Source organism: Thalassophryne amazonica, chromosome 21 (assembly GCF_902500255.1).
Source record: "Thalassophryne amazonica chromosome 21, fThaAma1.1, whole genome shotgun sequence".
Taxonomy (NCBI): Eukaryota; Metazoa; Chordata; class Actinopteri; order Batrachoidiformes; family Batrachoididae; genus Thalassophryne; species Thalassophryne amazonica.
The window spans coordinates 37,580,232-37,594,522 of NC_047123.1; the positions used below are offsets into that span (position 1 = coordinate 37,580,232).

The 14,291-nt window shown below is 41.8% G+C and overlaps 1 protein-coding gene across 1 annotated transcript; it reads left to right on the forward strand.

Annotated features, from left to right (window-relative positions):
- Positions 1-408: 408 nt before the first annotated feature.
- On the forward strand, positions 409-9,784 carry LOC117503301 (collagen alpha-1(XII) chain-like). The gene is given in 11 exon segments (XM_034162514.1): positions 409-534; positions 1,213-1,324; positions 4,608-4,706; positions 4,709-4,756; positions 5,115-5,234; positions 5,465-5,629; positions 5,771-5,917; positions 7,357-7,499; positions 8,453-8,582; positions 9,400-9,508; positions 9,603-9,784. Coding segments are annotated over 9 exon segments (942 nt in total). The 5' UTR covers positions 409-534; positions 1,213-1,248; the 3' UTR covers positions 9,414-9,508; positions 9,603-9,784.
- The last annotated feature ends 4,507 nt before the right edge of the window (positions 9,785-14,291 follow it).

The window sequence follows — 14,291 nt, forward strand, 5'->3', positions numbered from 1 at the left end:
TGGAATTTGGAACGAACACATTTGGTGAAGTTGATGCGCACTGTGGATTCTGTCATATTGAGCACAAACTTTATGATTAAGTACCACTTTGGACGTTCACATCTCCTTCAGTTCCTGATTAAGTGGTTAAAGTTTGCTGCTTGAGTCTCAGAGACCAGAGGGGAAGAAAAAAAATGCTCCTTTGATTCCCGAAAGTGGACAGAAGTAGGAGTTATTTTCCCCTCCACATCTCTTCTTCCCGAAAAGCAGATCAGCGTTGATGCTGTTTCCTCTGAAAACCTCCCTCAGCGGAATGGAATGCGCAAAGTACCTGAAAGTTTCCGTGAGTCCCTGCTCGTGTGCGCATCTGTGCCCTCGTGTCGTCAGATCTGGATCAGCCCCCCGTTAAGTAGCAGATTTTGTGGCGAGTCTTCCCACTTGGAAGGAGGATCGTCTGGAAACCGGGACACCGGACCACTTCACACTCACACTCTACAACGGCGACCTTTTCGTTTTTCTTTTCTTCAACAAACCGTTTCGGAGTTACAGTCTTAGGTCAGTTACGCACGAGTTTTTTTTCCAACTTTATCTTTAAATCTGACATGTAGATGATTTCATTTTAATAGCTGTGAAGTTGCACTCTCATCTCCCAAACCTCATCTGATTTTATCTGGAATTACTCAGCCTTGGTTTGGATGTCTTCTTGGCTGCGCTGTGCGTAATTACGCACGGAGAAAACACATGATGCGTGTTTTTTTTCTGAGCCACAGAGAAATATCTGTGACTTAAATGGGTTTATATAATCACTGCACATATTATACACGGGATTAGAAGCTTTGCAGTGTAAATGCATCACAATCTAAACTTTTAATAGAAGGGGAAGAGCGGAATGTGGCGCCTGAGGCTGATTTGTCTTTGTGCCATTCACTAAAATAGCTATTTACGGCTTTCAGTCGTCTTTATTGTACATGTTGTGGTGGTTTTATTTATGCACACGTGATTTTATTGCAGCTTTGTGTAACTGGAGGCAGTTTGACGACGCCTGTTTGCTTAAATCTCAGTGTCAGCTTGTTGGAACACAGCCCGAGTGATGTTTAGGTTTCATGAGGTTGGCACCAAAGTCTCCAGAACCGTCTCCAGGAGCACCAAGGGTGCGGTGGAGACCCGCAGGTCCACCTGATGATGATGATGATGATGACGACCTTCTAACTGCCTGCTTCGTTCTTCTCGTAGTTTCGTTCATGCTGTGCTGAGGTAGAGGAGCTGAAGATGAAGACCAGGCTGTCTGTGGCGACGGCCGCCCTGCTGGCACTGCTGCTGTCCTCCTGTCAGGCCCAGGACGAAGGTACAGCTGCTCCCCCTCATTCTGATCCAACACATCTGCTCTCAGCTCCTCTGGCACACTCACCTCTCTCTCTCTTCTTACCATGTCAGTCAAAAGCTACAGGCAAACTCAAACTTTCAACTCATTTTTCCTGAAGTGGAAAATTTTACTTTTATGTTTTATAACATAAAGAACAAGTCATCACAAAGACACATTACGAAGACAAGGAGCAACAAAACGTTTACATTATAACAATCAGCAAATTTCTGTCATGTTAAAATAAATTTGGATTATATTTTGGGGCGCTACGCCAAATTTTGAGATTTAAAAAAAATTTTTTGATTATGAAAATATTTTCTTTCGTTTTTGTTGAATTGGATAACAAGAAAACAAATGTGGGATTGCGAATGAATTTGTTGAATTTAATTAATTATTTTAATAAATTAATTTAGCTTGTCGAAGACTTAAAAACTTTGGGCTACTTATGTTACTTTTATTCTTGCAGTTTGCTGTTTTTTTAATCAGGCTTTGGGAATACTTTTGGGGCTCTTGGGTCAATAAGAATTAACTGGTCACACTGCTGTAACTGGAAATTTGATGGGTTTTAATGGTAATTTGATGGGTTTTAATGAAATGGGGATTGGAAGCCTCAATTTAGTCACAAAAACTTGATGCTAGGGTTGGGGAAGTTTCATCATACCGTCATCTAAAAGTGTATCTTATGTCACACTGCTGTCTGATAAAACCAAATGTCAAAAAACATTATTTGGACTAAAGCTTGATACATGCTCACTCGCCAAGCGAGATGACTTAGCAAAATAATTTAGCATCTGGGCTAGGGTGGTTATCTAAGTTATGTAGCTAGCACAAGTAATAACAAGTTAATATTTGAATGAAAGAAGTTTGTACAATTCAGGCTTTTGTTTTACCTCACAAGCAGTATTTTTACTTTGTTAGCACAGAAAGTTATTAAACTGGATTATGTGTCATCATGGCTAGCTAGCATGTTAGCAGCCTTAATTGTCACAGTTCAGCAGCGTCAACATTTTAATTTTACATCACAGCATATTTGTGAATCCAGACTTCCAAGTTAAATATCTGTGGAATACTCTTTAATGGACAAATCCAGCAATCGTGAAATTAGCCAAAATGATAAAATGCTAATGTGACCACCATGAATTGTGTTGAGATTTTGACTAATTCATTTTTAGCCGTTTATAATATATACATTTAAATTATAACTATTTTTGATTTTGTATTAATTTTTAAAGCTCTGTTGGAAAACAAACAAAAAACAGACATGATAACAGTTTTAGCAACACTTTTTTTACCAGTTAAAAATGAGGCTGTACGTGAGACTTCACAGTTTTCAGACTGATATTAAATTGACATCATTTATAGTCAACTTTTCTTGGCGTTTATATGTGCTCAAAACCAGAACGAGGCCCCGACCAGAACACATTCTCTGGGTTTGGTTTCATCTCTTCTTTCTTCATTTCTTCCAACATGTCTGACAGGAGCCGATTTCACTTCTTCTGCTCTTTGTGATATAAATGTCAATAAAAGCCACAAATCAACCTGTGTTTGAACAGATTCCCCCTCAGTGTTCATCTTTTAACTTTTTGACTTGAATTTTGTAATTTAATTTTTCAGCAAAAATGTGCAAATTTTCTTGGAACAGGTAAAAACAGAGCATGATTTGAATTTTTGATGAGAAAGTTTCTTCTGCAGCATAAACCTCTTTCAAGGGCAGATAGATCCTGTTCGAAGTCATAAAATACTAGAAGCACTCAGAGATTGCAAACCTCCGCCAAGGCCATGGGGTCACTGACGCCATAACATCTACACGCCGTGGAATCATTGAACCTAAAAAAGTCAAACAATGATGTTTGCTCAGTAGTAAAAAAGTTTCATCTGCTGTGACTGGATAGCATGTATCCTTAGCGCTTGGTATCACAGTTTATTGCAACTTGCACCTTTCCCAGAAGCTACTGTTATCTGAGCACTGATATTGATATTGCATGTGCTTATAGACAAAAACAAAAAAGAGACAAAATTCAATTTATTATTCAACTAAACTGCAAATATATGAATTTTTTAACATTTATGAAACACTTCTCTAAACAAGGCCATAGGGTCACTGACCCTAAAGAGATTCCCTCCTTGGCACGGCACAGTGATCTATTTCTTTTTGTCTCTTTCTCTAAAATTGTATATAATAATAATTAGATTATTAATATATAAACAAAAATAAATTTAAGAAATATTACAATTTGAAAACAAATGCACCCGAACGTGATGACAGCAACTGCCTAATGCTAACTTTTAACATTGAAAATGCCATAGACATGCTAACGCGTTAGCATCAGGATCCGGATCGTGATCCGGATCACCACTAAAATTTAATCACTTGTTCCTCTTGTCATTTCCAACCACTCCACAAAATTTCTATAAACAAAAATAAATTTAAGAAATATTACAATTTGAAAACAAATGCACCCGAACGTGATGACAGCTGCAACTGCTTAATGCTAACTTTTAACATTGAAAATGCCATAGACATGCTAACACGTTAGCATCGGGATCCGGATCGTGATCCTGATCATCACTAAAATTTAATCACTTGTTCCTCTTGTCGTTTCCAACCACTCCACAAAATTTCTATAAACAAAAATAAATTTAAGAAATATTACAATTTGAAAACAAATGCACCCGAACGTGATGACAGCTGCAACAGCTTAATGCTAACTTTTTACATTGAAAATGCCATAAACATGCTAACCTGTTAGCATCGGGATCTGGATCGTGATCCGGATCACCACTAAAATTTAATCACTTGTTCCTCTTGTTATTTCCAACCACTCCACAAAATTTCATCAAAATCCGTTCAAAACGTTTTGAGTTATCCTGCTGACAGACAGACAGACAAACAAACGCGACAGAAAACACAACCTCTTTGGTGGAGGTAACAAATATTTGCATCCAAAATTTTTATCCAGTCTAAAAATGTACAACATGGCTTCTAGATATCACAAATTGTTAAATGATGCTTTTATCGTTAATTGTGTTTTGTTGCAATTGTTATTCTTTTTATATATAATGTCATGTCAATCATTGTGCTGTAAAAATGACTTTTATTTGTGAATGTAAGATTTGTTTGTTGTAGTTATTTGTCCTGTATTAATGCCGTATCCATCCTTCCTCTTCTACATTTTCTTCTCATTTTCACCCGCCTTCACGGACGCTCACTCGTGAGACTCTGTGTTGTTTCGGGTGTTTCACTCACAGTCTTTCTCCTCCACAGAGCCTCAGTGTAAAACCAGTGCCAAGGCCGACATTGTGCTGCTGGTCTACGGCTCCTGGAGCATTGGCCGTCTGAACTTTAAGACCATCAGGACCTTCATCAGCGTATGGTTAGCGTCTTCGACATCGGCCCTGACAGAGTGCAGATTGGTAATATTTTTATTTTGCTTCCTACTGTTTCAGTTCAGTTTATTTATACAGGTCTGAATAGTGACCTCAAAGAACTACACACATGTAAAGTCCAACCCACAGCCTCTGAGCAGCACATTGGTGAAGAAGAGTGAAATCTTTCTTTGGTTTGGAATATGAACAATTAGCTCTTAAAGTGTATCCAGATAAAGGGGGCAAACAGAGGAAATTATTACTTTTTAACTTTGTGAGATACATTGTTTAGTTATGTGTGGCTCCTGAATGTCTTCTGGACAACAGTGGAACTTTAGTCCAGTCCAGAATCATCTCTAAACTTCACATTGTTGAGTACTTTAAATTCTTTGTGGGTTTTCTGCAGGTTTGGCTCAGTACAGTGGAGATCCAAAGACTGAGTGGCACCTGAACGCTCACCCCAACAAAACCTCCCTGCTGAATGCCATAAACAACCTGCCATACAAAGGAGGCAACACCGTGACAGGTGAGTTACACCATCCGCCTGATTTACAGCACTGTACATCGGTTGGTCACGAGGTTGAAACGTCAGGTTGGCCCCAAACAGGATCCAGTTTCACTTAGTTTTGTATTTGGATTTGTAGGGGGGGGGTCACATTTTTGTGGTTTTGTGTTAAACATCCTTAAAATCTCAAGGTTCCATTTTGACTGTCATGTAGAAATTTTCTTCTTACCATCATCATCATCATCATACAGGTCTGGCACTAAACTACATCCTCCAGAACAACTTCAAACCAAATGTGGGAATGCGTCCAGACTCCCGCAAAATTGGAGTCTTGATCACTGACGGAAAGTCCCAGGATGACATCATCGTCAGCTCACAGAACCTGAGGGACAGTGGCATTGAGCTCTATGCCATTGGTGAGTGACCATGTCAGGGCACATTTGGACAGCATCAAAACTGGTCATACGCTTTGGATTTGTGTGTCTGTTGAGTTTCACAGACTTTGCTTTGGACTTGTGTTTTGGAGAAGTAGTTATGACAAGAGTTTTTCTTCTCAGGTGTGAAGAACGCCGACGAGAATGAACTGAGGTCCATAGCATCTGACCCCGATGACATTCACATGTACAACGTCAATGACTTCCAGTTCCTTCTGGACACTGTTGATGACCTCACAAACAACCTCTGTAACAGTGTCAAAAGTTCAGGTAGGCAAAGAGATCTGAATATGATTATTGATACCTGTTTGTGCCACATTGATAACTGGTGTCATCAACTCCCAGATGATCAACTCTCAGATGATTTCATCTTCAGATTTATTTCTGATTCCTGGTTATTTTACCCAGCATGCTCCTTGTATCATTAAAAAATAGAGGGAAAAAAAAGCTTGTTATTTGGAGCTGAAAACATTGTCAGGAATAAGGACCAACAAAGTCAACTAATGTTTGATTTATTTCAAGTTAAGATAGTTTTCTGTTACTTCACAACACTTTAAAAACCAGTTTGAGAATTATTACTGGTTTAAACTGGTGTTGAGATCCATTTGAAGGAACTAATTTAACAAATTAAATTAAATCATTATCCCGCTGGTGTAGAGGGAATTAAACCTACCGGTCTTTGGGTCATTATGTTTGATGTTTTTTCTATAATATCAATTTACCCTTCAGTGGTCTCTCTGGAGGACACACAGAAGGCAACTCAGTCCTGCAGACAAGAACCCAAGAGAGGCGCTGGTTGAACCATAAAATTGACAAACCTGTGATTTCTTCAAGGTAGTCAAAAAATAGTCCAACAGTTTAAGAACAATGTTTCTCAACATTCAGTTGCAAGGAATTTGGGGATTCCATCATCTAGAGTCCATAATATAATCCGAAGATTCAGAGAATCTGGAGAACTTTCTACACGTAAGCGACACGGCCAAAAACCAACACTGAATGCCCGTGACGTTCAATCCCTCAGGCAGCACTGCATTAAAAACTGACATCATTGTGTAAAGGATCTTACTACGTGGGCTCAGGAACACTTCAGAAAACCATTGTCAGTTAACAATGTGTCGCGCATTATGAAGCGCAAAATACAACAACGGAGACCCCGGACTGTTGAACAACTGAAGTTGTACATCAAGCAAGAATGGGAAAGAATTCCACCTACAAAGCTTCAACAATTAGTGTCCTCAGTTCCCAAACGCTTATTGAGTGTTGTTAGAAGGAAAGGTGATGTAACACAGTGGGAAACATACCACTGTCCCAGCTTTTTGGAAACGTGTTGCAGGCATCCATTTCAAAATGAGCAAATATTTGCACAAAAACAATAAAGTTTATCAGTTTGAACATTAAATATCTTGTCTTTGTGGTGTATTCAATTGAATATGGGTTGAAGAGGATGCTCTTCAGCATCAATTATTCTGGGACGCGAGATGATGTTGTGGAACTTTAAGCAAATAAATCAGTTTTAAGAGTGAACACAAAAATGACTGATAGTGCAGCCGGGTGATAAACATTTTAAAGGAAACCCTTTGTCACAAGTTCTAAAGGACAGCGGGCCGAGCTTCACTGTCGGCTCGAAGATGGATTTGTGGTGACAGTGTTCACCGTATGAAATATTTAGTTTGTCCGGTCACATTCCAGTTCTGTTTGTCTTCTTTCAGGGGATGAGATGGGGCCGCCCACTGACCTGGTGACCTCAGAGGTGACCCACCGCTCCTTCCGGGCCAACTGGACGGCACCTGGCGGCCCTGTGGCTCAGTATCGTGTCCTATACCAGCCTGTGGCTGGAGGAGCCACTGAGGAGGTGAGATAACGATACAACCGTATCATTTACTAACAGCTAAAGTTGTATTTTTTTAATGTCCTGGATCAAAACTATGAGCCCTGCAGGTCTACTTGTACAGACCTTCACTTGTCTTCACAGTAAAATTCACGTCTGTGGATCCTCAACCTTTGAGGTCGGGAGACTCCTGGAAGAGTTTACAGAGTTAGTGGACAGAGATGTTTGGCGATGCAAATAGAATGTAGGTCCAAGTCTTTAGGGTCCTGGTTCTGTCTGTCTTGCTGTGTGGTTGTGAGACTTGGACACTCAGGCAAGTATCTCTGTGGGCTGCAACAGCCTGCGAGCAACATCCACAAGGAAATTTGCACAGGTTTCCACAAAGTTCACAGCCATTTCACCATCCCCTCTCCTCAGCCGTGGGGCGGCGCCCACGTGTCACTTGATTCCCCCCCCCCCCAAAAAAAATCCCCGCAATGAACTCCCTCATCAAATCTGCCTCATAAAACTCACCACGTCATCTGTGTGACTCAGAACATGTGCAGCACGTGAGATAACTTGTGAGGAGTTGACACACACTTTTCAGAGAGGAACAGCACTTCTGGAAGCAACTGAACACTCGAGCAGCCTTCAGCCACCTCACTCTGCAGCCGCCCGGCACCCACCTGACGTGCACATGCGCCTCTATTGTTAACCAGACCAAAAGTGTGCTGTTTGGGGCCCTCAGTCCTTTTTTATCCTTTACCAAAGATAGGGACTGTTGGTGTTGAGTCCTGAGGGGTCATGAGTTCAGCCAGGGAGTGCTTAGGGGTTGAATCTGTTTATGGTTCAGGGGGGCAGGTAACATCCCTCCCTGGAGGCCCAGGAGATTATTTGAAAGATTGTGATTTTCTGTCAGTGGACTTTCCATCGGTAGTCTATTTGTTACACTTTTTGGCAACATTATGTATAGTTATGTATAGTTTTTATCATCTCAGGTGCTGGTTGGTGGATCACAGACCACTTTAGTGCTGGAGAACCTCACACCTCTGACTGAGTACCTCGTCAGTGTCTCCGCTGTGGTCAACGGGATAAGCAGCAAACCTCTGACTGGTACAGAGACCACCTGTAAGTGTATGCCGTTTTCACGTTTGGCCATTTTGAGTCACTACTTTACACGTAGAGCTGTATGTTCAGGACAGAACTCCGCTGATAGAACCAAACCCATCCCGGTCCACCACTCAGCTGTAAGAGGCAGGAATGAAAATGTGTTTATTCAAAGCAAGAAACACAAGCGCTTGTCTTGTATTTTTATTTGACACCTGCTTTAACTTGTGAGTCTCAGCATGTACGGTATATCTGGAAAGTATTCACAGCGCTTCACTTTTTACACATTTTGTTATGTTACAGCTTTATTCCAAAAATGGATTTAAATTCATTTTTTTCCTCAAAATTCTCCACACACCAGTACCCCATAATGACAAAGTGAAAAAAAGTTTTTTTTTTTATATTTTTGCAGAAGCTCAAAGCACTTTTACATTGATGCATCACATTCACCCATTCACACACTCATACACCAATGTCAGGGTGCTGCCATACAAGGTGCTGACTACACACCAGGAGCAACTAGGGGATTAAAGACCTTGCCCAAGGGCCCTTAGTGATTTTCTGTCCAGACAGGGGTTTGAACCGAGGATCCTCTAGTCTCAAGCCCAATTCTTTAACCACTAGACCATCACCTCCCTTATAGTAATGCCATATACCACATTAGTAACGATAGTAATTGAACTGTGCTGTTTCCAAAAGCTGGACTGATAATGTGACAAAATATCATTTGTCTAAAAAAATCTTTAAGTTTCTCGCCCACAAGACGCTGAAGAACTTTAACACACAGTTTAGAAATAAGCCTGTATGTGTGCTGCTATAATGTTCCATCTTCTTCCAGGGCCTAAGCAGTGAAGCTGATTGATCACGCTTGTATCTATTCACGCTGTCAGTATATAACCCTGGTCTCTCCACTTCACCCTCACCAGAATCTACAGGTCCATTCTGCGGTAACTTGGCCTCTGTGTTCCTCGTTTCCTAGTTTTGCTTCCAGTGACTCCTGCCTTGCCGTCTCAAATTAATTACTGTCTCTTTCCCCGGCAGGTCTCTGCTACCTGTCAGTTTCCACCTGGTCCTGGCTCCCCCATTTCTGCCATACCTTTCCACGACCACCAGTAAAATGAACTCCTTTTGTCATTTCACCACTGCCTCAGCACCAGTGATGCCGGTAACGCATTACTCTAATCTGACTGCTTTTTTCAGTAACGAGTAATCTAACGTGTTAATCTTTTCAAATCAATAATCAAATTAAAGTTACTTCTTCAAGTCATTGTGTGTTACTGTTATTTTTGTATTGTGGGTCAATCTCAGCATTAAAACTCCCGTGAGCAGGGGGAGGTCGGGGTTCGGTTGAACTGCCCACTTCACCTGCTTTCAGTGAGCTGTGAGCTATTTATTTGTGGTTTTGTGCAGCAGCTCCAAGTTGAAAAAACAGTTGTCGTCTCTCAAAGCATGGTGACGGCAGCACACCTGCACTGAGCTTTACAAAGACATTTTTACACTTTTTTTTCTTTGAAACTCTGAGCCACTCTGTGAGTGTCGTCGCTAAAAGCAGCTGAAGACCCACAACGCGTTAACAACAAATACTAACGCTTTTTTCAATTCAATTTGAATTTATGAATTTATATAGTGACATTTCATGACCAGCTCTTCACACAACACACAATTCATAGCAGCACAAAGTGAATTAAAATGGAAAAGGGCACAGTAAAAAGGTAAAACATAGTAGAATAAAAAGAAATTACAAAGCAAATATAAAAACACAAATTAACCATAAGACAGTATAAAAAAGTGGGTCTTCAATCTTGATTTAAAAGTCTCCACCGTGTCGGGCTGCCTTATAGATGCAGGTAGATCATTCCAGAGAGCAGGGCCACGGTAAGCGAAGGTTCTATACCCCACAGACTTTTTATTCACCCTTAGAACACACAGAAGTCCTGCGCCTTGTGAACGCAAGGGCCGCACCGATACGTAGGGCTTCACCAAGTCCGCCAGGTAGGAAGGAGCCAGTCCATGAACAATTTTATAGACCAGCAACAGGACTTTAAAATCTGATCTGGCAGAAACCGGAAGCCAATGAAGGGCCACCAGAATGGGTGTAATGTGGTCAAACTTTCTGTGTCAAAAGTCTGGCAGCAGCATTCTGCACTAATTGAAGACCCCTAATGCTGGACCGCGGCAGACCAGAAAAAAAAAGCATTGCAATAATCCAATCTAGAAGAGACAAATACATGCAACAGAGTCTCAGCATCAGCCATAGACAGAATGGGAGGAATCTTCACTATATTTCGCAGATGGAAGAAGGCAGTCCTCGTGATATCTCTAATGTGGAGGTCAAAGGACAACGTAGGATCAAAAAGTACCCCAAAATTCCTCACTTTGTCCATATGATGTATAACACATGAACCAAAACTAAGCGCCAGCTGGTCAAATTGATGCCAATGTCTGGCTGGATCAAGAACCATAATTTCAGTCTTATCATAGTTTAAGAGTAGGAAGTTACTAGACAACCAACTTCTCACTGATACAAGGCAATCTTCTAAAAATTACCAGCAGTTATCGGCATGTACAATTGAGTATCATCAGCATTGCAATGAAAGGCAATCCCATAATGCCACAGAATATGCCCAAGGGAGAAAAGCAAGGGGCCTAATACAGACCCTTGTGGAACCCCAAATTTCATGTCACCAAGGCCAGAGGTAGTTTTATTGTACACAACACAATGAGAATGACTGGATAGGTATGACGTCAACCAAGCAAGGTCATTTCCAGTAATCTCAAAATAACTTTCCAGCCTGTCAAGTAAAACACGATGATCCACAGTATCAAACGCAGCACTAAGATCTAAAACCATAGTGATGTCCGAAGCCAATGCGCACAGAAAATCATTCACTACTCTGGTAAGCACCGCCTCTGTGGAGTGATGTTTTCTAAAAGCAGACTGCAGTGGCTCAAAAAGATCATTCTCAGTAAGATGGTCCACAAGCTGCTGTGAAACCACTTTTTCCAGAATTTTAGAGCAGAATAATAGCTTTGCTATCGGCCTATAATTATTCAATACACTAGGGTCAAGATTAGGTTTCTTAAGTAATGGTTTAATCACTGCAGATGGGAACAGAACCAGAGGTTCATGAAAGATTAACAATTTGTAGGACAGTCTGCTCAAGAGTGGGCCACAGGTCCTTAAACTTGTTGGTATCAGATCAAATAAGCAAAAAATGTTAGCAATTGTTACATTGTTAGCAAAAACACCAATATCTGAGAATTTATATGGAGCATTTGGTGTAGAGGGGGTCTGGTTTTGGAACCACAGAATCTCATCTCTGCTGTTTGCGGACGATGTGGTTCTGTTGGCTTCGTCAAATCAGGACCTTCAGCGTGCACTGGGGCGGTTTGCAGCCGAGTGTGAGGCGTCCAGGATGAAGATCAGCACCTCCAAATCCGAGGCCATGGTTCTCGACCGGAAAAAGGTGCTTTGCCCTCTTCAGGTCGGTGGAGTGTCCTTGCCTCAAGTGGAGGAGTTTAAGTATCTTGGGGTCTTGTTCACGAGTGAGGGACGGATGGAGCGTGGGATCGATAGATGGATCGGTGCAGCGTCTGCAGTGATGCGGTCGCTGTATCGGACCGTCGTGGTGAAGAGAGAGCTGAGTAGGGGGGCAAGCTCTCGATTTACCGATCAATCTACGTTCCGATCCTCACCTATGGTCATGAGATTTGGCTCATGACCGAAAGAACGAGATCGCAGGTACAAGCGGCCGAGATGAGTTTCCTCCGCAGGGTGGCTGGGCGCGCTCCCTTAGAGATAGGGTGAGGAGCTCGGTCACTCGGGAGGAGCACGGAGTCGAACCGCTGCTCCTCCACGTCGAAAGGAGTCAGTTGAGGTGGCTCGGGCATCTTTTCCGGATGCCCCCTGGACACCTCGCTGGAGAGGTGTTCTGGGCACGTCCCATTGGGAGGAGGCCCCGGGGAAGACCCAGGACACGCTGGAGGGACTACATCTCTCGGCTGGCTTGGGAACGCCTTGGGGTTCCCCCGGAGGAGCTGGGGGAGGTGTGTGTGGATCGGGAGGTCTGGGCGGCTTTGCTTTGCTGCTGCCCCCGTGATCCGACTCCGGATAAAGCGGAAGAAAATGGATGGATGGATGGATATATGGAGCATTTGTAAAAAACAAATCAAGAATAGAAGATTTTTCTGAAGATTTAGCATCACTCCCCCATCTTTTATGATGAAATAATGCTGAATTTATGTGGAAATGATTGTCGTACGAAAGCTTCAGATATCTCTGGCTGAGACAGATGATGACTGGAGACAGTTTGAAGCAGAAACAAGGTGATAATCCGTGAACCGCTGCTGACGCTCTGAAATGACACATGTACAGTGAAGGCAGGGCGGACCGTTCAGTCTACCACACCTGATCAGTAGTAGAAGGCTCTTTTATTGGCTCTGTAATTTAACCCTTAATGAAATAATTTGACTAAATAATGTCATAATGAAGCCCCGCCCTCCACACTTTATTTATGGAAATAAATTTCATTCAGAACAACTAATAATATATTCTCGACAATTTTATACATGCGTTTTGAGCTCCTCGTCACTAGAGGGAGTAATTTCCAAAGAAATGACCCCGTGTCCCATAGTTCTGTATAAATTTTAATTCAGTGGTAAAATGTCACATTCAATGTACATCAGTTATCAAGAAAACATAGAAACGCCTCTTTAATGATGACTATTGCTCATGTATTTTACAAGACTTTTGCAGTTTTTCATTTCTTGAAAAGACGTTAACTTGGAGCTTTTAGCCGCAAGGGGTCGCCTGAATCAAGATGTACCGGGATTTTTTGGGGGGTGGGGGGTGGGGGGGGGGGGGGTGGCTGGCGGGATTCGGTGACGTCATGGCTTTTTAATTTGTATTTTTGAGCCAACAGCATTTCAGCAGCAACAGTAACATCTGTCAAACGTCTTAGAGCAGATTATGTCTGTTTGCGGACCTGGAAAATCACAAGAACATAAAGCTAATGTTTAACCATAAAAATGGATCTTTACAATCTCCATCACAGCTCGGGTTGGAGCGGGATGTCCAACGAACCAGAAGGTCGCTGCTGAAGCCCCACACAGACACTTCACGAGTGGAATTAGTTAAAGAAAACTATCCAAATCTACTTTAGGGGCACTTTAAAGATCTACATTTTGACAGTAATTGTCACGTTGTTCTGAAATATTCACGTACTTTATGAGCACAGTTGGAGGTACATATAAAAATTACTATAACATTTTTAAGTCATGATTTCTCATGAATTCCATCATATTTTACAGTTGCTGTAACGAATTTTGGAATTTGGAACGAACACATTTGGTGAAGTTGATGCGCACTGTGGATTCTGTCATATTGAGCACAAACTTTATGATTAAGTACCACTTTGGACGTTCACATCTTCAGTTCCTGATTGATTGACTAAGTGGTTAAAGTTTGCTGCTTGAGTCTCAGACAAGAGGAAAAAAATGCTCCTTTGATTCCCGAAAGTGAAGAAAGTGGACAAAAGTGGGTTTTTTTTCCCCTCCACATCTCTTTCTTCCCGAAAAGCAGATCAGCGTTGATGCTGTTACCTCCCTCAGCGGAATGGAATGCACAAAGTATGTAAAAGTTTCCGTGCGTCCCTGCTCGTTTACGCATCTGTGCCCTCGTGTCGTCAGATCTGGATCAGCCCCCCGTTAAGTAGCAGATTTTGTGGCGAG